This window comes from Macaca nemestrina, chromosome 7 (assembly GCF_043159975.1).
Source record: "Macaca nemestrina isolate mMacNem1 chromosome 7, mMacNem.hap1, whole genome shotgun sequence".
Lineage (NCBI taxonomy): Eukaryota > Metazoa > Chordata > Mammalia > Primates > Cercopithecidae > Macaca > Macaca nemestrina.
In genome coordinates, this window is record NC_092131.1 from 98,337,877 (window position 1) to 98,364,984 (window position 27,108).

A 27,108-nucleotide genomic window follows, 5' to 3' on the forward strand; every position below is an offset into this window, starting at 1 on the left:
CTTTTTCCATAAAGGGCCAAATAGTAAATATTTAGGTTTTGCGGGCCATACGGTCTCAGTTGCAATTTCTCAACTCTGCTGTTGCAACACGAAAGCAGCCTCAACCAATATGTAAACAAATGAGCATGGCTGTGTTCCAATAAAGCTTTATTCACAAAAACAGATGGTGGGCCAGATTTGGCTGCCACCCAAACCTTCTGGCACTTGATATTATGCACTTTGTAAAGCATTCATGCAGTTTTCTTTCCTTTTTTTTTTTTTATGACTCTGAGCATATGTATATATAAACCTAAATATATTAAATTAAACCAGTGACTCCCAGTGGGGGACAATCTGGCCCCCTGGGGAACATTTGGCACTATCTGGAGATCAGGGTCATCTTTGTGCATGTGTGGGTTGAGCAGTCAAATGGGGTACCAAGCTTAGAAGGATCCCGACCCCACACTTGATTTAATGCTCTGCTGTTGCTGTCTTTTTTTTTTTTTTTCGGTGGTGGTGTTGTTGTTGAGAGGGAGTCTTGCTCTGTCGCCCAGGCTGGAGTGCAATGGTGCAATCTCAGCTTACTGCAACCTCCGGCTCACTGCAACCTCTGCCTCCCAGGTTCAAGTGATTCTCCTGTCTCAGACTCCCAAGTAGCTGGGATTACACGTATGTGCCACTATGCCTGGCTAATTTTGTTTTTTTAGTAGAAACAGGGTTTTACCATGTTGGTGAGGTTGGTCTCGAACTCTTGACCTCAAGCGATTTGTCCCAAGGTGCTGGGACTACAGGCATGAGCCACCATGCCTGGCCAAAACTCTTAATACATATTTGTACAAGAGGCCCCACATTTTTATTTTGCGTCGGGCCCCACAAATTATACTGCCAGTCCTGCTAGATACACAGAAAACGTTGACAATTGTCACAACTGGGGAGATGCTCCTGGCACCACCTGGTAGAAATCAAGGATGCTGTTGAACATATCACAACCCAATCAAGGATGATCAAAACATCTACAGTGCCAAGGTTGAGAAACCCTGGATCAAACCATGTGAACCTGCCAATAATCTGCCATTTTTAACCTACAAATATTGTAATTTTATATGATACAATCTAATTTAACTATGTTTTATTTACAATCCAGGAAAAAAATCCTCTCTCAATCTATGATTTCTCATTTTTTTGCCCTTTTAATCACCCCCAATTTGTGTACTCATGAATTTATCTGTTTTCTGTTTTTTTCTAGATAACTAATACAGGTTCAGCATCCTAGTCCGAAAATCTGAAATTGAAAATGCTCCAAAATTCAAAACTTTTTGAATGTCAACATGATATTCAAAGGAAATGCTCCTTGGAACATTTGAGATTCTGGATTTTCAGATTAGGAATGTTCAACCTGTATGTACAATGCAAAAATTACCAAATCTGAAACACTTCTGGTCCTAGACATTTCCAGTAAGGGATATTCAACCTGTACGGCAAATAGCACAAACTTCTAAGATTCAGAAGCATATTCAGGCCAGGTGCAGTGGCTCATGCCTGTAATTCCAGCACTTTCAGAGGCCAAGGCAGGCGGATCGCCTGAGGTCACGCATTCAAGACCAGCCTGGCCAACATGGTGAAACCCTTTCTCTACTAAAAATACAAAAATTAGCCAGGCGTGGTGGCGTATGCCTGTAATCACAGCTATTCAGAAGGCTGAAGCAGGAGAATCTCTTGAACCCAGGAGGCAGAGGTTGCAGTGAGCCAAGATCACGCCACTGCACTCCAGGCTGGGTGACAGAGCAAGACTCCACCTCAAAAATAAAATAAAATAAAATAAAATAAAACAAAACAAAATAAAATAAAACAAAACAAAAACAAGCATATTCAGTAAAAATGAATCCCCCCACCCCAGCCCGCCGCCACCTCTGCTCCTCTCTCAGAGAAATCCCATTCATTTTCTCATCTGTCCTTCACAGCTATTTTGTAAATGGAGGCATTCTAGCCATGATCACTCTCCTATCTTCTTTCAGGATGTCCTTTCTCTGCCTCCCAACCCACTCACAAAGGCTCCCCTACTGCTGGCCCATCTGTTTTGCCTCCCATTTTACCAAGGACACCGACTTCCCTGACAAGAGTTCCACTCGTCCAGGGCTTCTGCTCCCACAGCTTTGTCTCTTGGAACCAACTGACTGGTTTTCTCTGCTCCCCTCTTCTGAAGCCCTGGCTGAAAAAAAAGTCGCATTCCGCTTTCCATCTCCTACTTCCTCTCCCTCAGTGTTCTTTGTCACAGAACATATGATTGCTCTATTTAAAGTCTGCTGGGACCCAGCACCTGTCACAATCGTTGAACAAAATGAAAAGCTCCTGCGCTTGGTTCACGCCAAACCGCTATACGTAGACTTGACCCTTGTGTCTGTTCCAGGAAGAGCAGGAAAGAGACAGTTTGATGTTGGCGACTCTAACTTCCTGGTATCGATGTTGAGTTGAAGAGCGAAGGAGGGGCCACCTCTCATTATGAGTGTGAGTGTGGTGTGTGTGACCACCTATATGCTCTTCAATTATTAATACCACTTTTGAATTTATCCAAAGGACCATCAAAAGCAACCAGAAAAGCATAAGCTGGCAGAGAACACCAATTCAAGAGAACAATTAATTATTTAGCAGTATTTAACCACTATCTTAATTCAAGGGCAGCACTTCTGGCTGGGAGGAAAAACTGCCAAGAAAATGTGGCTCTGGCCGGGCGCGGTGGCTCAGGCCTGTAATCCCAGCACTTTGGGAGGCCGAGGCGGGTGGATCACGAGGTCAGGAGATCGAGACCATCCTGGCTAACATGGTGAAACCCTGTCTCTACTAAAAATACAAAAAACTAGCCGGGCGCGGTGGCGGGCGCCTGTAGTCCCAGGTACTCGGAGGCTGAGGCGGGAGAATGGCATGAACCCGGGAGGCGGAGCTTGCAGTGAGCCGAGATCACACCACTGCACTCCAGCCTGGGTGACAGAGCGAGACTCCGTCTCAAAAAAAAAAAAAAAAAAAGAAAATGTGGCTCTAACCTTAGCTAGCAGCAGAAGGTGGCTGGGAGGGCAGCTGGTCCCTAGTAGTCTACCTCCTTTGTCTTCTTGGCCTTCCAACTCCCACAGTGGCCAGGCTTCATCCCCCAGGAGAAGAGCTGCCCACCCATGTGTCGCCTACCCCTGCTAGGGGATGAGAATGAGCTGCAGTGGGGCTGGTTGTCCTGGCTGTATGATGTTGGGGGTGGCAGCTCGGGGCTGGAGAGAAGCCTGGGCCACAATATTGACGGGGAAGTTTGGTCTCAGACACCCAAGCGGGCCCGGCTCTCACCTCCCCAAGCATGGCTGTCATCACCCTGGCTGGTGGAGAGCACTGAGAGGAAGGAGAGGGGGCTCATCAGCTCTTCTAGCTGAACTGTTCTGCCTCCCAGTGCTGTGACTGCATGTTCCTCCAGGGAACACTGGGTCCTCCCCAGTGCCAGCTACATCCCTGCCTAAATGCATACTTGGGATGGTGAGCGTCAGGAAGGACAGGTGTAGTATAAGCTAGGGACAAAAGAATAGGAACAGATGAGCCTCTAATGAATCTAAATTCTCAGATTCATTAGAATAGCCTGTGCAGCATTGTTTGTTTGTTTGTTTGTTTGTTTGTTTGTTTGTTTTTAGGTAGAGTCTCGCTCTGTCCAGGCTAGAGTGCAGTGGTGCAATCTTGGCTCATTGCACACTCCACCTCCCAGGTTCAAGCGATTCTCCTGCCTCAACCTCCTGAGTAGCTGGGATTACAGGTGTGTGCCACTATGCCCAGCTAATTTTTGTATTTTTAGTAGAGACGGGGTTTCACCATGTTGACCAAGCTGGTCCTGAACTCCTAACCTCAAGTGATCCATCCGTCTTGGCCTCCCAAAGTGCTAGGATTACAGGCATGAGCCACTCACCTGTCCTGTACAGTCTTTTTTGTTGTAGTAAAACGTATGTAACATAAAATTTACCATTTTGACCATCTTTCTATGTATAGCTCAGTGACATGAAATATATTCACATTGCTATACAGCCATCACCACCATCCATCTCCAGAAGTTTCCCATCATCTCAAACTGAAACTCTGTACGCATTAAACACCAACTCCCCATTCCCCACTCCCCAACCACTGGCAACCACCATTCTACTTTCTGTCTCTGAATTCTGCGACTCCAGGTGCCTCACATAAGTAGAATCATGGTATTTCCCCTTTTGTGTCTGGCTTACTTCACTTAGCAAAATGTCCTCAAGGTTCATCTGTGTTGTAGCCTATGCCGAATCTCCTTCTTTTTCAAGGCTGAGTCATATTCTATTGTCTGAATGTGCCACATTGTGTTTATCAACTCACCTGTTGATGGACACTTGGGGTGCTTCCACATTTTGGCTTTTGTGAATAATGCTGTTTTGAACATGAGTGCATAAATGTCTGTTTGAGCTACATAGATTTTTAAAAAATAATACATATTCCCAAATCCTACTTTGGGAGATTCTGTTCAGTAGCTCTGGAGACCTGGGAATCTGCATTTCTAACGAGATCCCCAGCTAATTCTAATGCCAGACGAGGTGTGGGAAATAAGATCTCTTAAGAAGTTGTGCTAATCCCAGCAGCTAGTTATCTTTGCTGCTCTTTTGTAATCATATGAAAGTAAGTTTCATCTAAGCAAAGAGGGGTTGAGCTGAAGCAACACCTTATAGTATAAATTCTCCCTCTCCCAAATCCCACCCCGATCATAAGCGTAGAAACAGCTTCCATTTTGTAAACATCAGCTCAACATCTGAACAAGGCAAGTCTGATTTTCCTGTCTACAATAAGAAAGCAGTCTCAGACACAGCTCGTACACCAGGACTCAAGTTCTCTCTGACCCTCAAGACCTTGCTATTTTGCTCATGATTTCTACTGTTCTGACTATGCTCAGCCCACCGCGGCGCTGCGGGGTGACTCTCTCAAAGTGGGGGATGCAGCATCTCTCAGAGGTGGGCTGTCTCCTCCTTCCTGGAAAGGTACCATCCACATCTTGGAACCAGTGAATATGACTTATGTTTCATCTTCAGGAAACCTCAGTCTTTGCTCTTAGGGTCTTCAGTTGATTGGAAGAGTCTCACCCACCTTATGGAAGGTAATCTGCTCTACTTAAAGTCAACTTGGCATAAATGTCAATCACCTTTTTCAAGTACTTTCACAGCAACATCTAGACAGACTAGTGTTTGACCAAACTGGGCACCATAGCCTAGTCAAGTAGACACATAAAATTAAACATTTTGGAGGGCATAACTCCAAAATCTAGAGATTCATAAAAATACAAGGGGAGGGGTCGGGCATGGTGGCTTACACCTATAATCCCAGCACTTTGGGAGGCCGAGGCGGGTGGATCGCGAGGTCAGGAGATCAAGACCATCCTGGCCAACATGGTGAAACCCCATCTCTACTAAAATACAAGAAAAAAATTAGCCAGGCATGGTGCTGCACACCTGCAGTCCCAGCTACTCAGGAGGCTGAGGCAGGGGAATCGCTTGAACCTGGGAGGCAGAGGTTGCAGTCAGCCAAAATCACGCCATTGCACTCCAGCCTGGTGACAAAGAAAGACACTGTCTCGAAAAAAAAAAAAAAAAAAAAAGCAAGGGAGGAAAACAAAGATGTAAAGATGTTAAAGACTGCCCACTGTAAATAATAAGACTACTATGAACTTATAATCACAATGTCTATAGTCAGGATGCTGTTACTATTATATTTGAAGAATATTTGAAGAATCACATAGTCAAAAGCAGAAATCCAGAAATTGATAAGAGAACTACAATTATTGAGCCTCACTGAATGTTCACACTGGAGAGTAATAAAATTACAAATTATTTTACCTCTACTAACTCATAGAATTTTAGAACTAAGAAGCATCTCGGCCGGGCGCGATGGCTCACGCGTCTAATCCCAGCACTTTGGGAGGCTGAGGCAGGCGGATCATGAAGTCAGGAGATCGAGACCATCCTGGTTAACACGGTGAAACCCCGTCTCTCCCAAAAATACAAAAAATTAGGCGCCTGTAGTCCCAGCTACTCGGGAGGCTGAGGCAGGAGAATGGTGTGAACCCGGGAGGCGGAGGTTGCAGTGAGCGGAGATTGCGCCACTGCACTCCAGCCTGGGAGACAGAGCGAGACTCTGCCAAAAAAAAAAAAAAAAACTCAGAAACATCTCAACCTGGAGTGTACTGTTTTATGTAAAAGAAACCCAATAAAAGATATTTTCAAAGCCTTAGAAGAGGAATCTGAACATAAATGAGAGGCAAAAAAAAGATTATTCAAAAAAATTGATAAAGCTTGAATATACTTTCTTTTTGGAATTCGGAAATATGTTTGGGAACATTTCAATAAAAAAGTGAGAAATTACAGACTCCTAATGTGGATGTAGGTGAAAACGAACCTATTTAATTATCTTTAGATTTGTTTATAAAGGAACTGAGAGTAAAGTCAGATAAACTTAATGGACTATGAACAGAATGTGCTCAAAATAATGAAATCAATAGAAATCATTCTGACATTAAAAATTGTAAAAAAATATTTTAGATATGTTCAAAGATGAAATTCATTAAGAGAAAGATGTTCTATTTCTAACAGAAGTGATGACTAAGCCCTTAGATTTTTTTTTTTTTTTTTTTGAGACTGAGTCTTGCTCTGTAGCCCGGGCTGGAGTGCAGTGGCCGGATCTCAGCTCACTGCAAGCTCCGCCTCCCGGGTTTACGCCATTCTCCTGCCTCAGCCTCCCGAGTAGCTGGGACTACAGGCGCCCGCCACCTCGCCCGGCTAGTTTTTTGTATTTTTAGTAGAGACGGGGTTTCACGGTGTTAGCCAGGATGGTCTCGATGTCCTGACCTCGTGATCCGCCCGTCTCGGCCTCCCAAAGTGCTGGGATTACAGGCTTGAGCCACCGCGCCCGGCCAGCCCTTAGATTTTTACATAATCCAATTAACTGAATGAATCTTATGAACGCATTGGGACAAGGTTCGTCTTAAAATCAGATTAAGTTGAATTTGCTTCCAAAATACTGACATCAACAAGATAATTTAAACCTACAGTACACACTATAATGAAGGAATCAACAATAAACTGCTATTGAGTTTCATCGATTTAAAAAGTTCAATGACTATTAAGATGAGTCATTCAGAAACCCTGAAGTACCCTAAAACTTCATGGCTCATGTATACACCTTGAGAGGTTGTCTCAGTTTTGACAATGGTCCTAAATATGTGCATGGGCAAATCAGAAATTAATTGAGACGTGAAACAAATTATTTCTAAACTGTTAAGAATAAAACTCAAATTTCTATCAGCCACGCCAGAGGAAGGACTGAATGATCTATTTTTGGTGTAGAAAATATTACCTTTTCATAAAAAGAGGCAATCAAAGAGTGTACAGAAAAACTGTGGAAGGATGAAAGCATTGTGGAGGTCAATCAGGCAGTTAATAAAAAGATTATAAAATTTTTTCAGATAGTGCAATGATTCTGGTAGTTGAACTTTTAAAAATGTGCAATTTATTGAGTTTATCCCCATTCTAAGTAAATATTCATTTTTGCACCTAATTTTAAGGTCATAATTTTGTATTTTAAGGAGGACTGCCAAATTTTTTTAGCTTCCAGCTCCACAAAATCTGGATCTCCCCATGCCCTAGTCTGAACATCATACCCTATTAAGGGTCATACCCTAGCTACACTTTGCAACCAGGCCACAAACTCAAATGAACTCAACCTTTATCAGGTACCTACTATGTCCTAGACTCGGGGTCTCCCCAGTCATGCCTCTCAGCTGCATAGTTCCCAGGCAAGCTCTAAGACTCCCATCTAATACCATCCATCCTAAGCCTTTAAAAAACCAAAACCCAAGCCCCTAAGATCTTTGTTTGTGCTTTTATCTTTCCCCAGAAACAGTCTCATAGAACGCACAAGAACACATACTTGGGAGCCCAGCTGCCTGGGTTTGAATTCCAGCAACCTGACCTTATAACTTTGTGACCTTAGGAGAATTACTGCTGCGCTCTGTGACTCAATATTTTCTTCTCTAAACAGGGATAATAACTGTATTCATCCTTTCTCTTACTGCTATAAAGAAATACCTGACACTGTGTAATTTATAAAGAAAAGAGGTTTAATTGGCTCGCAGTTCTGCAGGCTGTACAGGAAGCATGGCGGCATTTCCTCAGCTTCTAAGGAACCCTCAGGACACTATAATCACCGCAGAAGGTGAAGCAGGAGCATATATATCACATGGCCGGAGCAGGCGGGAGGGAGAAGCGGGAGGTGCTACACACCTTTTTTTTTTTCTTTTTTTCCCAAGACGGAGTCTTACTGTGTTGCGCAGGCTGGAGTGCAGTGGCGTGCCCAGCTAATTGTATTTTTAGTAGAAATGGGGTTTCATCATGTTGGCCAGACTGGTCTTGAACTCCTGACCTCAGGTGATCTGCCCACCTTGGCCTCCCAAAGTGTTGAGATTACAGGTGTGAACCACCACGCCCAGTCGGTGCTACAAACTTGTAAACAACCGGATCTCACAAGAACTCACGATGGTGAGGACAGTACCGAGAGGATGGTGCTAAACCATTCATGAGAAACCACCCTCCGTGATCCGATCACCTCCCACCAGGCCCCACCTCCAGCACTGGGGATTACAATTTGACATGAGATTTGAGTGCGGACACAGATTCAAATCACAACAGAGTACTGTTGTGAGAATTACGCAACTTTAAGTGCCTAGAAAACGCCTGGCACGTGTTTCCAGCACCTAGCAAGGTGTTTCGCGGAATGCCTCGCATATGATAGGTACTGAATAAGGGTTGAGTTCATCTGAGTTCGTGGCCTGGTTAGAAAATGTGGCTAGGGCATATGACTTAATAGAGTATGACCTTTAGTAAATTAATTGATTTCTCTGGTCTTGGTTTTCTTTTACATGAAACAGTAGACTCCAAGTTGAGATGCTTCTTAGTTCTAAAATTCTATGAGTTAGTAGAGGTAAAATAATTTGTAATTTTATTACTCACCAGTGTGAACATTCAGTGAGGCTCAATAATTGTAGTTCTCTTGACAATTTCTGGATTTCTGCTTTTGACTATGTGATTCTTCAAATATTTTTCTGTAAGCAAGCAGAATGTAATAGTAACAGCATCCCAACTGTAGACATTGTGATTATTAGTTCATAGTAGTTTTATTATTTACAGTGGTCAGTCTATAACATTTTTACATCTTTGTTTTCCTTCCCTTGTTTTGTTGTTGTTGTTGTTTGTTTTTTTGTTTCTTGAGACTTGCTCTGTCACCATGCTGGGGTGCAGTGGCGCGATCTCGGCTGACTGCAACCTCTGCCTCCCGGGTTCAAGTGATTCCCCTGCCTCAGCCTCCTGAGTAGCTGGGACTACTCACCTAGTAGAGGCAACAAGAGGACAAGGAAATAAAATGCCCCAGGTGACTCTTGATTGCAATGAAAGTATCTTATTTTTGCAAATTTACAAAACTTAGGACCATGTGAACACTGTGCTGGAATCCCTTCCCAGGCCTTGGAAAGGGCCCTGAAACTGAATTTTCCAGGTTAAGAGAAGTCGAATGCCTGTATTAGGAGACAACACAGACCCCAGAGCTTGGCAAGGCAAGGCGGGGTTCACAGGAACACCAGCAGGTGGGTAATGCCAGGGCCAGGGCACCCAAGGGCACTGGGAGTTTCCCCTGTAGGTGATGAGGTGCCCAGGAGGAGTTTGAGTTTAGGAGTTTTCTTGCAGTTTAAAACAAAATTATGGAAGCAGGAGAGAATGGAAAATTTGAGTTTAATGTGTGCAGAGTTTCAGCTGTAGAAGGCGAAAATGTTCTGGAGATACACGGTAGTGATGGATGCACAATGATGTGAACGTACTTAATGTCACAGAAATGTATACTTAAAAATGATTAAGATGGTAAATTTCATGTTATGGATATTTACCACAATAACAAAAATGGAAATAAATTTTAAAAATCTTTAACAAACTTTAAAAATTGAAATAAGCGTCAATTCACATACAGTTATTAGAAATAATAGAGAAATATCTTGTATACTTTACTCAGTTTTCCCAAATGGTAATATTTTTGCAAAACTATAGTCCAACATCACAATCAGGGTATTAATACTAATACAGTCCATTCCCATCTTATTCAGATTCCCAGTTTTACTAGTACTCATTGCTGTTAGTGTATCAAGTCTATACAATTTTGTCACCTCTGTAGGCTCGTGTATCCATCATCACAGTCAACTGTTATTCAACAACCCACAAGGCTCTCTCCTGTTACAACCACACAAACTTCCCTGCACCCTGACCCTCACGCCAAATCCCTGCAACCACTAATCTGTTCTCCATTTACAAAATGTTGTCATTTCAAGAATGCTATATAAATGGAATCATACGATCATATACACCATTTGGGTTTGGCTTGTCATACTCGACATTATTTCTTGGAGATTCATCTAATCTGTTGCAAGTATCAATACTCCACTCCCTGTTGCTGAGTAGCATTCCAGGGTATAGTTGTAGCACAGTTTGCTTAACTATTCACCTGTCGAAGGGCCTCTGAGCCAGTGAAGGACAGATTTTGGCTATTATGAATAAAGCTGCTGTAGACATCTGTGTACAGGTTTTTGTGTGAACATAGTTTTTCTTTCTCTGGGGGTAAATGCTCAGGAATGCGACTGTTGTGTGGTAACTTGGTTAGTTTTTACAGAAACTGTCAAACTGTTTTCCAAAGTGACTGTACCTGGGGCTGGGCACCGTGGCTCATGCTTGTAATCCCAGCACTTTAGGAAGCTGAGGCAGGCAGATCACTTGAGGTCAGGAGTTCAAGACCAGCCTGGCCAACATGATGAAAACCCTGTCTCTCCTAAAAATACAAACATTAGACGGGCGTGGTAGTGGCTGCCTGTAGACTCAGCTACTAGGGAGGCTGAGATACAAGAATTGCTTGAACCCGGGAGGCAGAGGATGCAGTGAACTGAGACAGCACTGCTGCACTCCAGCCTGGGTGACAGAGTGAGACTCCATCTCAAAAAAAAAAAAAAACCAACCAAAGTGACTGTATGTTTTCCCATTCCCAACAGCAACGTAGGAGTAATGCGTTTTTTCCACATGATTGCCAGAATTTGGTGTTGTTGCTATTTCTTATTTTAGCCATTCCTTTAGGTAAGTAGTGGTATCTTGTGATTTTGATTTGCATTTCCCTTGTGACTACTGGTACTGAGTATTTTCTTATGGCGAGAGGTGTTATGCTTGGGAATGGTATGGCACATGGGAGCTTCAGGGGTCAAGTGAAGGTGGTTTGAGCCCCTGACAATGCCACAGAGGGCCTGAGCCAGGCTATGACAGTGAAGGGCCAGAGAGGAGTGGGGCTGTGGGGTTCCAGAAATGCTTTAGGAAACTGCCAAATGTGGTGACTAAGGAGACAGGAAGAAGCATTGCTGAGGAAGAGGGAGGCATCCAAAGTAACTTCCCAGCTCTAACTCAGAGAAAGAAGTCTAGAAATGGTGATTTTTACCTGTAAGACATCCATGTAGCCCACAGGCATCTGGACACGAGCATTCAAAACAGCGATTGCATCTGGGCTGAATGTATGGATTTGGAAGCTCAGAAGTTTCCCTCACATAAGATAGAGGGAGGAGTCCGATTGTTCAAACTTCTAGTTTATTAGTTCCCATATGTAGGCCAGGGACCGGGGAGTCTAGGGACCCCCGCCCCCGCGCCCGACCCACACGCAGACCAAACATTTTCCAAAGCGCATGAAACACCTCGCACACCTAAACGCGCTTTTTCAGTGGTATGTATGTACATTGGTAAGACTTCACAAATCTATTTTCTAAATTTTCAATTTTAGGGTTTTTTTTTTTTTTTTTTTTTACGACTGCTTTTCAATCAGACCATAAAAGTACTAAAACCAGTGTGAAAGCGTGCAAAATGTTGACTCCTTTAGAAGTGGCCGCGACTTTCTGCTAGTCGGTCTTCCCAGGGACAGGGGGTCTGGCGGCTCTAAAGTGCCGGCTCTCGGATCCCTTGGTATTATTTTACAGAAACCGTCTCCCGCCCGCTCTCCTTCGGGAAGCGTCCCTGCCCTTCCTGCCCAGCCCGCCCCCCTCCCCGGGCGTCCCCAACGGTTCCTCCTCCAGCGACAGGTGGTTGCAAGCCTTCCCTTTGAACTCGAGAATCCCTCTCCCCAGCCCACCGCCTCGCAGCAACTCACAGGCCAGAGGGTCGACCCCTCTGGGTTTTGACTGGAGCCCTCCGGGGTGAGTGCACTGCTGGGCCCCGGACCCCCCCCCCGGGTCTGCCGTGCGCTCTGCGGGGGAGCTGGCGGGAGCCCCTCGTCCAGTGCTTGCATCTCAGCAGCGGAGTTTTGTTGGCAGCCGTTAAGAAGATTCGTAAGTTACATTTCCCAAGCCCTTCCCCTCTCCAAGAGCACAACACCCGCATCCCCAGCATCACGAAAACAAGCGCGGTCACCGCGAGGTGAGACACGCGGAGCCTGGAGTCTCAGTGCAGACCGCGCTGCAACGCGCAGCCGCGCCTTTGCGAAAGTTAGACGGCCTGCGGGGGCGTCCGACCAGAAAACACAAGGAATGCAGATGCCACCCTTGCCTCTGGTAGGTATTTCACGAGGTTGCTGCTTAAATATAATTCCAAACAAATTGAGGTTGTCCTTTGGAGGAGGGGAGGGAGGGCCGGAGGGAGGAAAAAGAGAAAGCTGACTTGGCCTCTTCTATTACCCGAACTGCAATCGCTGATCCTTTGTGACATAAAAGTCATAGGTCAAATCCAAGATCTTACTGCAAATCGGCGGGGATTTTTCTCCCAGGAATATGAGACTGGCCTCTTATCTCCTGATAATACCTCTAAAGTCTCCAGCCCTGAGAATCAGCGAGAATGATGACACAGGGAAGGGACAAGGGGGAGCCATCACCCGCCATCGCTCTGCATCCATTTAATTGATTCTGTATGTTTTTCAGTTCAGGGCTCCCAGAGCTCCCTACCATGAATTTTTTTTTTAACCCCAGGGAACATAGTGAAACTTCTTTTACTTCTATTTATCTTTTTGCTTTATTTCTGAGTTCCCTAAATTAAAAACCCAACGTCTAGACTCTGATTATTTAACTTTGGCTGCATACATTGGCCCCTTGAATAATTTCCCTGGAGACCCACTGATTTTTCAACTGAATATAATCGGAGGAAGCCAGGAAGGAGGGAGGAAGAGGGATGAACTGGTAGTTGAGGGGGTATTTTTTTTCTTTTCGAACTTATATTTTAGAATCAGGAGTTACATGTGCAGGTTTGTTACAGAGATATTTTGTGTGATGCTGAGGTTTGGGTATGAATGATCCCATCACGCAGGTACCTATAGTACCCAATAGGTAGTTTTTCAACCCTTGCCTCCCTCTATCCCTTCCCTATATAGTAGTCTACAGTGTCTTTTGGTCCCAACTTTATGTCGTTGTATACCCAATATTTCGCTCCCATTTATAACTGAGAACATGTGGTATTTGGCTTTCTGTTCCTGTGTTAGTTTGCACAGGATAATGGCCTCCAGCTGCATCCATGTTGCTGCAAGGGACATGATTTTGTTTTTTGCTTTTTGGTTTTTGTTGTTTTTTGAGACAGAGTCTCTCTCTGTCGCCCAGGCTGGAGTGCAATGGCTCGATCTTGACTCATGGCAACCTCTGCCTCCTGGGTTCAAGAGATTCTCTCGCCTCAGCCTCCCAAGGAGCTGGGATTACAGGCGCACACCACCACACCCAGCTAATTTTGTATTTTTAGTAGAGACAGGGTTTCACCATGTTGGTCAGGCTGGTCTTGAACTCCTGACCTGAGGCAATCTGCCTGCCTCCGTCTCCCAAAGTGCTGAGATTACAGGTACAAGCCACCAAGTCTGGCCTATGATTTTGTTTTTTTATGACTATAGTATTCCATGGTGTATATGTACCATATTTTCTTTATCTAATCCACTACTGATGGGCACCTATGTTGATTCCATGCTTTTGTGATTGTGAGACACACTACAGTGAACATACAGGTGCATGTGTTCATTTGGTAGAACAATTTATTTACCTTTGGATCTATACCCCACAATGGGATTGCTGGGTTGAATAGTAGCTCAACTGAGTTCTTTGAAAAATCTCCAAACTGCTCTCCACAATGGCAATACTCATTTACACTCCCACCAACAGTGTATAAATGTCCCGTTTTCTCCACAGCCTTGCCAACATCCGTTACTTTTTGGCTTTTGAGCAAAAACCAGTCAGACTGGCATAAGATGGTATCTCATTGTGGGTTTGATTTGCATTTCTCTGAGGATTAGAGATGAGCATTTTTTCATATGTTTGTTGGCTACCTGTATGTCTTCTTTTGAGAAGTGTCTGTTCATGTCCTTTGCCTAATGGACAAATAATGGGGTTATTTGTTTTTTGCTTTTTAATTTGTTTACATCCTTTCTTTTCCTCTTCAGCTTTCCCTCCAAATCTGCTCAGGCCCCTGGATCACAGGATCCTCCCCTGCACCAAGGCAGCTTCTCCTGTGGGCTAAATGGTGCCTGCTGTCCACAGTCCAGCCAGCCCCACCCCAGGGGACACCCACCTGAATTTGGCAGCACTGCCTCCTCGTTAGGGCAGTGCCACAGGAGTCCTGGTGCCTCCGCAGCTCAGCTAAGGAAAGGGTCTTCCCAGCATTTGAAGTGAGTTCAGGCCTCACATTCTTTGAGGGCTTTATTCTTTGGGGCACACTGCAAAAGTCAATTTTCCATTAAAACAGAACATCACAGTTACATGAAAAGCTTATCTTTTAAAGCAGTAGATCTAATGATCAGATGATTTCACAGATAACAGGGAAAAAATTGGAAAGACAAATATGCATTTGCAAGCTTTTTACTTTGCCAAGAAAGTATATTTTTAGCTGGGCATGGTGGCTCACGCCTGAAATCTCAGCACTTTGGGAGGCTGAGGTGGGGAGATCACTTGAGATCAGGAGTTCGAGACCAGCCTGGCCAACGGGGTGAAACCCCGTCTCTACTAAACATACAAAAAATTAGCTGGGCATGGTGGTGGGTGCCTGTAATCCCAGCTACTTGGGAGGCTGAGGAAGAAGAATCACTTGAATCTGAGAGGCAGAGGTTGCGGTGAGCCAAGATTGTGCCACCACACTCCAGCCTGGGTGACACAGTGTAAGACTTTTTCTCAAAAAAAAAAAAAAAAAAAGGGATATTTTTACAACAACTTTCTACTATCACCTTCATCCTTCATTTCTTTCTTTCTTTTTTTTTTTTGTTTGAGATGGAGTCTGGCTCTGTTGCCCAGGCTGGAGTGCAGTGGCATGATTTCCGCTCACTGCAAGCTCTGCCTCCTGGGTTCACGCCATTCTCCTGCCTCAGCCTCCCGAGTAGCTGGGACTACAGGCACCTACCACCACGTCTGGCTAATTTTTTGTATTTTTAGTAGAGACGGGGTTTCAGTGTGTTAGTCAGGATGGTCTTGATCTCCTGACCTCATGATCCGCCCGCCTCAGCCTCCCAAAGTGCTGGGATTACAGGCGTGAGCCACTGCACCCGGCCTCATCATTTCTTTTCAGAAAGAAAACCTGAACTTACGCACATAGTCGTGCTTGCTCATGACTGCATGCTTATGTACATGTGCATACATGCACACACACACAAAAAACGCTCAGAGTAAAGTGTAAAGAACAGCCCTTTCATTGACAATGTAGAGCTTCCTGGAAAGCTGATCACCGTTTAAGAGCACTGGATTGTAGATATCAGTCCCCTCCCATAGCCGTATATGGGGACCTAGCTTCCATCCCTATCTTCTCTCACCAAAGATTAGTGTGTCTCAGACCCCAGTCTCCTGCTGTGAACTTCTCCAGTAAATCTACATAAGAATGAATCAACTCCTCTGCAAGTCACACCTTCCTGAAAAACAAAAGCAGAAAAATTGGAGACTAACAACAAAAATATTGTTTTTGCTGTTTGACCATTGTTAACCACCTCCTAAATGTGGATTTCCATACTCAGTCTAAGTCCAAAGCTGTTGGTTCTATCTTCATGATGCTAGAGGTTTGGCCCAAAGCTTGGCTGGCCCTGTGATGTGACCTGCTCCAGTGTTAACTGTAGAAGGAAATGCTTTTGCTTATATCTTATGATGAGGCCTAAATCATTCCAGATGTCCTTCAAAGACCCAGGAAGGCATCTCCCCAACTAGTCTGCAATGCTTTGGGTGCTCAATAAATACCCACGTAATTGGTTGGCTTCGATCAGCTCTGAGCAGTTCTGCAGAATGGAGAAATGGACACCTTCATTCTGATAAAGGTGCTGATGCCTCAATTGTATGCCAAGCAGAAGATTCCCCAATGATATTCAGAAGCAATTTGTAAGGGTTTGGAAGCCTTTGTGAGGGGTGCACCAGTGACTGGGATTGTATAAAGCCCGGCCTCTTAGTCACTGTTGACTTTTCTTCACACAGGTTCCTCACTCCCCAGCAGTCAATTTGTATTCTAATGGTGAGGAAGGAGAGGGCCTCTTGGGAGCTTAGAGTGCATGGCAAGAATCAATTTCCCTCATTCTCGCAAATGTTCTCCCACCTGAATGTGGGTCTCTGAGGATGAAAGAGGAAACCCTCAACCAAGAATAACGTGTGAAAATGATGCACTTGTTTTTAAAAAAGAGTCAAGGAGAGGAACAAAAGAATTAAATATAATAAATAGAAGAAAAATGTTCAACACCATTGGTAATTTTTTAAAACATGGATTGATACAAGATGACATTTTTAGTGCATCCAATTGGCAAAATAAAAAACGATAATAGTCCTTTACTGAGGGCCTGGGGAACCTGGCACTCTCATGCCCCATAGAACATAAAAACAATCACAGTTTCCCTGGAAGTCAGTTTTGCTTTGTATATCAAATCTCAGAAGCAGACTATCCTTTAACTCAATTATTTCACATGTATAAATGTATTCTAGGAAATAATGAAGAATGTGCAAAGATGTCTCTATATAAGGATATTCACTAAATATTCAACAGTAGGAAGTTGTTTACATTGGTTGTGGTATCTCTAGGTAACGGGATGCTGTGAGCATATAGTAATTGTGTATTCATTGAAGTGGAAAGAAGTTCAAAATACACAGTTAAATTTTGAAAGGGTTACAAGCAGTAAAGTCACATATATTTTTTTAATTAACTCAGTTCATTCAAAAAGTATTCCCAAGCAAACAGGATACACCAGAGATCAAGATAGGCAGTTCCCCGCTTTTATAAAGATTGCATTTACTGGGGCGATGGGGTCTGGGAATTGGGTAACAACAAATAGGTATATTAGTGAGAAAACTATAAAACTGTGTTAATGGCTGTGTAGAGAATTAAAGTAGGCTGACATGATAGAGAGAGGTCATTCTAAGATTTTACACTGAGGTGTGGATTACTAAAAGCACAAAGTGTTAAGAGTTCTCCAGGAAGGGAAAATAGTCATGCAAGGCCCTGAGGCAGGAGCAAGATTTAAATGACATGTCTATATACAGCTGGACCACGTGGCTAAAGCGAAGTGGAAGAGGGGAAGAGTGGCAGATGCAGTCAGGGAGGAGAGGTCACATTGCATGGGGCTTGGTAAACCAGAGTAAGGAGCTGGGGTTTTATCCTACATGCTGTAGGAAGACACTACAGGTCTCAAACAGGAGACATATCTCATTAATGTTTCTAAACTTCACTCTTGCTCTGTGTGAAAGGATGGATTTGAGAGCATAAGAATGAAGGCAGAGGGACCAGTCATTCATCAGTCCAGACAAGGCTCAAAGGTGACCTGGACTAGGGAAGGAGGTACACGAGAGAAATAGACGCAGTCAGGATTTATTTTGGAGTTAGTGCCAGCGGGTTTTGCTAACGGATTGAGGGCTCCTCAAATTCCCTCCTCTTTACTCCTTTTGTCTTCAAATTCCAGTCCTTCCCTACAAAGGTCCATCTATAGTTCCTGCCTTCAGGTTATCTAAAATGACTTGGACCTCAAATTAAATCTCTCTTTTCTCAAGCTAACTCAAGCTGGTTTTCATTTCTTGCAACCATGACCTGTTGTGTTACAATAAAGCACCTGTTGTGTTACAAGCAACTGGTATCAAGTTACAATCAAGCACCTGTGTGTTACAATCCTCCCAATTGCTATTTAAGGAAGGCACAGCAGTTGAAGCAAGCCATGGTCAGAGAGATGAGGCAGTTTGCCCAGTTTAACATAGTAGAGCAAGGATTTGAACCCAAGTCTTCAGGGTCCAGAGCCAGCACTTCCTCTTCTATGCCATGCTAGATCAATGAGATGCACCCAGCTGCTAGTTGTCTACCAAACATTACTAGTTGTCCACAAAATCTAAGCTCCGCTTGTTTCATAACAGTAAAACAATGGCTGCCCAAGTGCATTAATTTCCCAGTCTCCCTTTCAGATAGATGTGCACATGCGATTTATCTCTAGTGGAACAGGAGAGGAAGTGAGGATGCAAGAAGAGCCATGTTTCCTCCACACCCTTTACCTTTCCTACAGGCTACAACCCAGGCTTGGCAGTAACACAGCTTAAATTTTGCAGATCACAATAATTGTGGATTATTGTGGAACAATGACTAATAAGGAACCTAATCCCTGAATGACCACATGGAGCTGAATCTCCCACTAGTCTCAAAAGCTTACCCTGGACTGTTGCAATTGAAATTACTGGACTGTTACATGAGAAATACATAAACTTTAGTCATGTTATTGTTGGGTGTCTTTGTTGTAGCAGTCCAGCTTTACCCTAACTGATATACAACCTCAACATGATCTACATATTTAAAAATACTACTGGCCTCTTTTGTTAAAAAAATAATTGAGCCTCTCAAGCAAATCCTCCAGACACTGGGTAGATCCTTGAGTATCCCCATTCCTATTCATGGCTGAATTTGTCTAATCTGTAGACTAGATTCAATGCCTGGTACTCTCTTAGGGAAACCTTTAAAACCTATTGTTGGTTGGAAACCAAACAACAAGACCTCCATGCATGAGTTATGAGAATTTATTTATATCAGCCAGGGAGATCTCTTCCAAAGGGCTCGAACTTTGGTGACCACCCTAAGATCCCCAGCAGCAGGTGTGACTTAGTCACTTCCTGGAACCTCATCTGAGTGCTTTAGGAAATCCAATGTCTCCCTGAGCTTCCCTGTGATTCACAAGGTGGGCAGAGCCCTCCAGAGCCCACTAGAAGAACAATGCACCGGCAGAACTTGTCTATAGACGGTGGGTGCATTGACTGGAGGTGACAGTACCACATTCATACTCCACTAGCTTTGGCAGTGCAGCAGAAAGTGGGGTAAAAGCTTGCTCCCCGAAGTGTTTCTCCATCAAGCCTAGCAGGAGAGGTGAGGAGACAGTAAGGAAAATGAGCCACATGCTTAGTGGAAAATGCACCGGTTTTGGATTCAGGTGAACGTGGATTCTAATCCTGACCCTACCACTTGTTCATCCATTCACTTAGCTTTTGGAACCTCAGTTTCCTAAAGAATGGGAATACTCCTACCTACCTCATACAGTGGTCATGAGGACTGAGGCAGAGTCTATGATATATATAGAAAGAGCTGGCAGGGAAGGAGCACAGTCAGTAATAGCAAACCAAATTCCAAACTGATCCAATCTTGAGATAAAGAAGTCAGCAAACCTTGCCCTCCCAGGCAAGCCACCATGAAGACAGCGCGTGTGCCGGCTGGCCCCAAGGTCTCTCAGTTGTCAAGGACAAGCTTCTGTGGGTGCTGTTATGGGACCGGGAGATGTGCTCACTGACCACATCCCAGCTGTTCTCCTGCCGCTGTGGTTACCCAAACCCTGCAACTATGTTCATGTCTAAACCAGCCAGCAAATCACACAGTCAAAGCCTCACGGAAAAGCCCGCTTTCTGGTCACCCTTTTCTCTTGTCCAAATCCAGGAAACGACCATGAAAAATCTGTTTGCTTTCTATTCCTGTGGTTGATAGTTTATTTAATAACAACAACAACAAAATCTTTTTTTTTTTTTTTGCCTTGATTATGGTCCTTACCATGACGTAGCAAATGACTGGCTGTGGGAGAAAAGGCTAAAGAGAAACACAATGAATTAACTACGCCTTATTTTCTTCTCATGGGCACAAGCACTGGGTTTTTGGCGTAAATGCATGTACATACTATCAAATATGGAAAATCAGGCGATTTACTGGGTATGATTTTGGGGCTCCCTTTCATGCTGAAGCCATGATAGTGGGTCCAATTCCATGGTTGGTCTCATCATCATCCCCCCAAACCCTTTTAAGCTTTCCTTGTGATGTTACCATTGCCACTTACCACCTCTGCCACTTTGATACTCCTCCATTTCCCACTTCTGCAAAGCATTTTTTTTTTTTTTTTTTTTGAGACGGAGTCTTGCTCTGTCACTAAGGCTGGAGTGCAGTGACACGATCTCAGCTCACTGCAACCTCTGCCTCCCAGGTTCAAGCAATTCTCCTGCCTCAGCCTCCCGAGTAGCTGGGACTACAGGTGTCCGCCACCACGCCTGACTAATTGTTTGTATTTTTAGTAGAGATGGGGTTTCACCGTGTTAGCCAGGATGGTTTCGATCTCCTGACCTTGTGATCCATCCACCTTGGCCTTCCAAAGTGCTGGGATTACAGGCATGAGCCACTGTGTCCGGCTTCTGCAAAGCATTTGAGACTTCCAGCAGCCGTTTACTTCCCCTGTTCTCTTAGCACCCTCTCATGCTCTCAATAACATTGTATCAAGATTATTAGAATCTGGCCAGGCACAGTGGCTCATGCCTGTAATCCCAGCACTTTGGGAGGCTGAGGCGGGTGGATCATCTGAGGTCAAGAGTTTGAGACCAGCCTGGCCAACATGGTATAACCCCATCTCTACTAAAAATACAAAAATTAGTCAGGGGTGGAGGCACGTGCCTGTAATCCCAGCTACTCAGGAGGCTGAGGCAGGAGAATCGCTTGAACCCGGGAGGCAGAGGTTGCAGTGAACCGAGATTGCGTCACTGCACTCCAGCCTCAGCGACGGTGAGAGTCCATCTCTTAAAAAAAAAAAAAAAGAAAGAAAGAAAAAGAAAAAGATTAGTAGAATCTTCCAAGCTTGGGGGCTCACGCCTGTAATCCAGCACTTTGGGAGGCCAAGATGGGTGGATTACTTGAGCTCAGGAGTTTGAGACCAGCCTGGGCAACACCGCAAAATCCCATCTCTACAAAAATTAGCCAGGCATGGTGGCACACATCTGGAGTCCCAGCTACTCAGGAGGCTGAGGTGAGAGGATCACCTGAGCCCAGGAGGTCAAGGCTACAGTAAGCAGTGATCATACCACTGCATTCTGGCCTGGGTGACAGAGCAAGACCCCACCAAAAAAAAAAAAAAAAAAGATTAGTAGAATCTTCTAGCTAGTCTTCTGCCTTCTGGTTTCTCTAAATCAATTTCCATTAGACCTCCCTAAAGTGCAGCTCCACTTACATTATTCCTCTGCTCTGTAACCTTCACTGGCTCCCTATTGCTCACTCTAGCCAAGGTGCTCCACAAGATGGCTCTATGTCATCAATTTGTTTAATACAGTTGCTGCCTCGGCATCAACTTTTAGGCCCAAAGTAAATTGTTGGAAACTCAGTTGTAGGCCATCACCTTTGGGTTAGTTAAAACTTCCCCTCCCTATGTGGTTGTGTGCGACATGGCCTTATTGTTCCTCATCTCACTGACACAGAACCCAGCTCCTCCCACAGCTGCTGATCAGGATAAAACCTATTGATCAATACCAGAGTCATGTAAGTAAGATCTCCCCTTAGAGCATGTTTTCTTTTTTTTTTTTTTATTTATTTGTTTATTTATTTGAGATGGAGTTTCGCTCTTGTTGCCCAGGCTGGAGTGCAGTGGTGCGATCTCGGCTCACTGCAACCTCTGCCCTCTGAATCAAGCAATTCTTCTGCCTCAGCCTCCCAAGTAGCTGGGACTACAGGCAAGCGCCACCATGTCCAGCTAATTTTTGTATTTTTAGTAGATACAGGGTTTCACCATGTTGGCCAGAATGGTCTCGATCTCCTGACCTCATGATCTGCCTGCCTGAGCCTCCCAAAGTGCTGGGATTACAGGGGTGAGCCACAATACCTGGCCACATGTTTTCTTTAAACTCACCAATCCACAACCCCATAGGGAAAACCTAGGGAATAATACCTATGGACCTAAATAAAGGCCTGGTCCCACAGATCCTCTCTCTTTCCTCCTGCCCCTCACCAGTTAGTTGAGCTCCCAGTCACCTCCAGACTTCCCCTGGGCCTCCCATGGGCACCCCTAACCTCTGCAGGAGCTGTAAGAATTTTCTTCTGCTTCATGCATGTGGGTGTCACCTCCTCATTGTGTTTCACCTGAATGATACACCTGTACCCAACTTTCCTCTACCAGGGTTTTCCTAAAGAGGCTGTCTTGGCATTTGGCCACGCTTAATAGACCTCAAGACCAAATTAGAAAGAAACCATTACAACGAAAATCACAGGCCGGGAGCAGGGGCTCACGCCTGTAATCCCAGCACTTTGGGAAGCCGAGGCGGGCAGATCATGAGGTCAGGAGATCGAGACCATCCTGGCCAACATGGTGAAACCCTGTCTCTGCTAAAATTACAAAAATTAGCTGGGCATGGCACCTGCCTGTAATCCCAGCTACTCAGGAGGCTGAGGCAGGAGAATTGCTTGAACCCGGGAGGCGGAGGTTGTGGTGAGCCAAGATTGCGCCACTGCACTCCAGCCAGCCTGGGCAACAAGAGGGAAACTCCGTCTCAAAAAAAATAAATAAATAAAAATAAGAAATGGGGCTGGGCGTGGTGGCTCATGCCTGTAATCCCAGCACTTTGGGAGGCCGAGGAGGGTAGATCACAAGGTCAGGAGATTGAGACCATCCTGGCTAACACGGTGAAACACTGTCTCTACTAAAAATACAAAAATCAGCCTGGTGTGGTGGCGGGCACCTGTAGTCCCAGCTGCTTGGGAGGCTGAGGCAGGAGAATGATATGAACCCAGGAGGCGGAGGTTGCAGTGAGCTGAGATTGTGCCACTGCACTCCAGCCTGGGTGACTGAGTGAGACTCCATCTCAAAAAAAAAGAAAAAAGAAAACAAGTTACTATGATGTGATCCAATTAGAAATTCAAATTGTATATATAAATTTATATACTAAATAATTTATATAACAAAAATATTTCAAAGGGCATGGATTGGCTTTTGTGCCTCTACAACACAGGTTCTCACTTGACTTTAACATTTGCTAAAATGTACCAATTGGCAAAAGTTCTTGGGCTTAGTCAATACTGGGGCTTCAATCACAGTTATACCTGGAGATCTCAGTAAATTTAAACACTCTGCCTCTACCATCTTAAAAAATAGCTAAATATAAAATAGCGAAAAATAAATATGTCTCACTTTAACTGTAGCCTTGCCTAAATTTCCTATAGTCATGCACCCATTGCTGTAATATAGTCTATATTAAGTATAGATGCTCTGACACAATAAATAATAAATTAAGCCGGCATGGTGGCTCATGTGTGTAATCCCAGCACTCCGGGAGGCCAAGGTGTGAGGATCGCTTGAACCCAAGATTTCAAGACAAGCCTGGGCAACATGGCAAAACTCCATCCCTACCAAAGATACAAAAATTAGCCAGGCATGGTGGCACGTGCCTGTAGTCCCAGCTACTCAGGAGGCTAAGGTGGGAGGATCATTTGAGCCCAGGAAGTTGAGGCTGCAGTGAGCTGGTGATCTTGCCACTGCACTCCAGCCTAGGTGACAGAGTAAGACCCTGTCTCAAAAATAATAATAATAATAATTGTAAATTAAAGTAAGTTTTTGGCACTTACAAATTGGCTTGATAAAATAAAATTCCATGAACCTCCAGTTAAGATGGTCAATTTACAAAGGCCTAATGTAAGCTAAATCAGGATCTTCAAGGATTCAAACTTACTATATACAGTCTAATTAATAAAGGGGTAATGATCTTCACTCTTCCTCCATTTGAGAGCCAGTTTTGCCTGTTCTTAAATGTAGAAAAAATTAAGGGTGCCTCAGAGTGGATTACTACAACCTTTACACCATGTTCCTATCCATTAAGGCCTCCATACCCAATTCCCAATAATATGACTAATTCTAGTCAATGACTGGTGAATATTGAGCTCTTATACATTTGGCTAACATGTTCAGTTCTGGGCCTATTTCAACAGCCTCTCAGATGCAGTTTGCCTCCACCTCCAAAAGGGCACAACACACATTTTCTGGGCTACCCATAGGGCACCTCAAGGGCTTTGTCATCACACATAGTCTCTGAAGACAGGATCTTAAGGACATCCACCTTCTCTGGGAGCACAGGCATGACATTACATTGAGGAGATCTTCCTCCAAGAAGGCTCCTTTGACACACTTGTAAGGACGTGTAAGTCCAGTATCTCTTAGTACTTTTGGGGTTATGGTGGCAACAGATTCCTCATTTATAAATATTACTTGTAAATTAAAATCAACAGGCACTCTCACTAGCACCTTCAGAAATAAAAGGTAGGCCGGATGCGGTGACTCACACCTGTAATCCCAGCACTCTGGGAGACCGAGGTGGGCAGATCACCTGAGGTCAGGAGTTCAAGACCAGCCTAGCCAATGTGGTGAAACTCCATCTCTACCAAAAATACAAAAAAAAAAAAAAAAAAAATTAGCCGGGCATGGTGGCGGGCACCTGTAATCCCAGCTACTGGGGAAGCTGAGGCAGGAGAATCACTTGAACTCAGGAGGCAGAAGTTACAGTGAGCTGAGATTGTGCCACTGCACTCCAGCCTGGGTGACAGAGTGAGACTCTGTCTCAAAAAATAATAATAATAAAATAAAAAATAAAAGGTTTTGGCAACCTCTTCTCATGCCTCATGGTGTCTATGGACCACTGATGATGGCCATTGGTTGCCCCACAACTTCTGATAGCAAAAATTGCCCCTCTTGGTCTTGTCCTATATTCCAGTAAAACAGCCAACTACTGGCTACTCTCTGGGTTCTCCTGCAAACAGAGGCTTTCACAGTCCCTGAGCCTGTGACTCTGCATTCCCAACTTCCTGTTATGCTGTGGGTCATGGAAACTGCACCCCCACAAGCTCAGCACAGCTATAATGGCCTCTCTAAGATAGGACAGATCAAAACCTGGGCCCCTTGGCATATTCCACCTACAGGAGGGGGTGCCTTCCTTGTTCTCAGCACCTTTCCATATGCCAGAGTGTTGGAAGAGGTCACCCCTTTTACAGAGCCCTTGGCTACCTGAAAGCTCATGAGATTCCCTGAGTGAACTTTAATGGGAGTTTGTAGACTGTGCAGATGGCGCTGCTGACCATCCTACGTGGTGGAACTCGGTGGAATGTTACTGCTTCCCATCCCTTAGCTAAGATGTCCCTGGGAAAGGATGGGACCCAAGAAACAGACTTGGCCAAGCTTCAGGCAGTCATCTTGGCCCTGGATGCCCTGGCCAATAAATGGTCAAATTGATTAGAAACCATCAGGTCATTCTCTAGAAATTGTCCCCTTCAAGGTAAAGAGCTCTGGGATATTTTTGCCTCACAGATACCCAAAAGATATCAAAATCACACACTTCCACATATTCTAAGGCCACACTATAAGGCCTTCCCAGAACACTTTTTATTCCTTTCAAAGTTGCAGACATCACTGGTAGTAACCAAAACACATTTTACTTTTTAGAATACACCATGATACTGGGCTCTTGAGAAAGCCATTACTAGAACTTTCATGCCCCTGACAGGTCCCTGATAACCAGTTAAACTCCAAGACACAGTGATGTTTTCAAATAACCTCTTTTCCAATTCCAGTCCAACACATAAATCACTAAAATTCTCTATCTTGCCCCAGGCATTAACCTACTTTTTATAAATCTTCTATCTTACCCCCATCCCGTAAGGGCTGGAGGCCAGATTGAGGGAACATGTTCTCCTAGAACTCATTAACTGTAGACCAACAGGCAGGCAGCTGCTCATCTGATACAGAACCCACTTAAAATTAAACTTACACCAAAACCAAACAAAACAGAAGCCCTGCCAGGGAGAGCTGCATATGTCTGTTGACTGCTGGTCTTATTACTATTGCTTTGGATGTTTTCCCTGGTTTGCAGTCTGGAGGTCTACAGCATCCATTCCAGGGGACACCCACTCAAAAAAGAGACCCCAGTCCCACACCCCAGACAACATCACCCTAGCCCAAAATCCCACTGCTGGAAATGACAGTGCCTCAGATAACATTGCCCCAACCCAAGACTTCGATCGATGCTGGAGATGACCTCACATCCTGTGCCACACATGACTTGGCCTCTTACACTGAAACCTCCCCCCGGCAGCGCTTGCCAGTGGATTGCCTCTCCTAAGGCACATGATGGACACAGAGCATCTTTTGCTTTTCTTCCTGAACTCGCTGCGTGCTTGGCCCACAGTCCTGGTATTTTCCTTGCTCTCTGCTCAAAGGTACACCCCCATACTTCAATTTTTAAAGGCAAATCTGGCACTGGTTATGAAAATTAAGAGAGATGATTACTTTTCCCAGGAGGCACCTGCCTCATATCAGTCAACCCCTTGACCCCCCGAGAAGAAGACCACCTATTCCTGGCTGCCCTCTCCTACTAACCACCTCCAGCCTTCTACCACAACTCCCTGCCTTGCATCTCCAACCCACAGCCACCATTCCTCTTGGTTAAACAGAATACCACTAATCTTTACATGTACTTGACTAAATTATCAGTTCATAATCTCCAACAACATAACCGCCCTACGCTAATGCTTACTTTGCTGGTTAAATGATCGTATTCCCCTTGCAGTCAATATCTCCACCACTCAGACTACACCTGGCTTCTATTTTTTTTTTTTTTTTTTTGAGACAGCTTCTATTTTTTAAAATGACGCAAGGCACCAGCACCATGACAGGAAGAGTCATACATTTGTTTAATCTACGTGCTGTCTTAGCACCCATTTTTAGAGCTGACATACGTTGTTGGAAACCCAGCCGTACCCCGCCACCTTTGGCCTAGAAGAAACGTTTCTTCCCGGTGTGGTTGTGTGTGATATGGCC

At 44.5% G+C, this 27,108-nt stretch overlaps 1 protein-coding gene across 7 annotated transcripts in view; it reads right to left on the reverse strand.

The window, feature by feature from the left end:
- Window positions 1-27,108, reverse strand: part of LOC112426257 (uncharacterized) — a 63,098-nt gene that overhangs the window by 31,347 nt on the left and 4,643 nt on the right. For 4 of the 7 annotated variants that reach the window (XM_071100619.1, XM_024792080.2, XM_071100623.1 and 1 more), the window contains exon 2: window positions 14,604-14,748. In XM_071100619.1, coding sequence (XP_070956720.1) covers window positions 14,604-14,748 — 145 coding nt within the window. Of the gene's footprint in view, window positions 1-9,014; window positions 9,107-12,186; window positions 14,404-14,603; window positions 14,749-27,108 lie in introns of those variants that run through there. The other 3 variants (XM_071100625.1, XM_071100624.1, XM_071100620.1) reach the window with 2 other exon arrangements.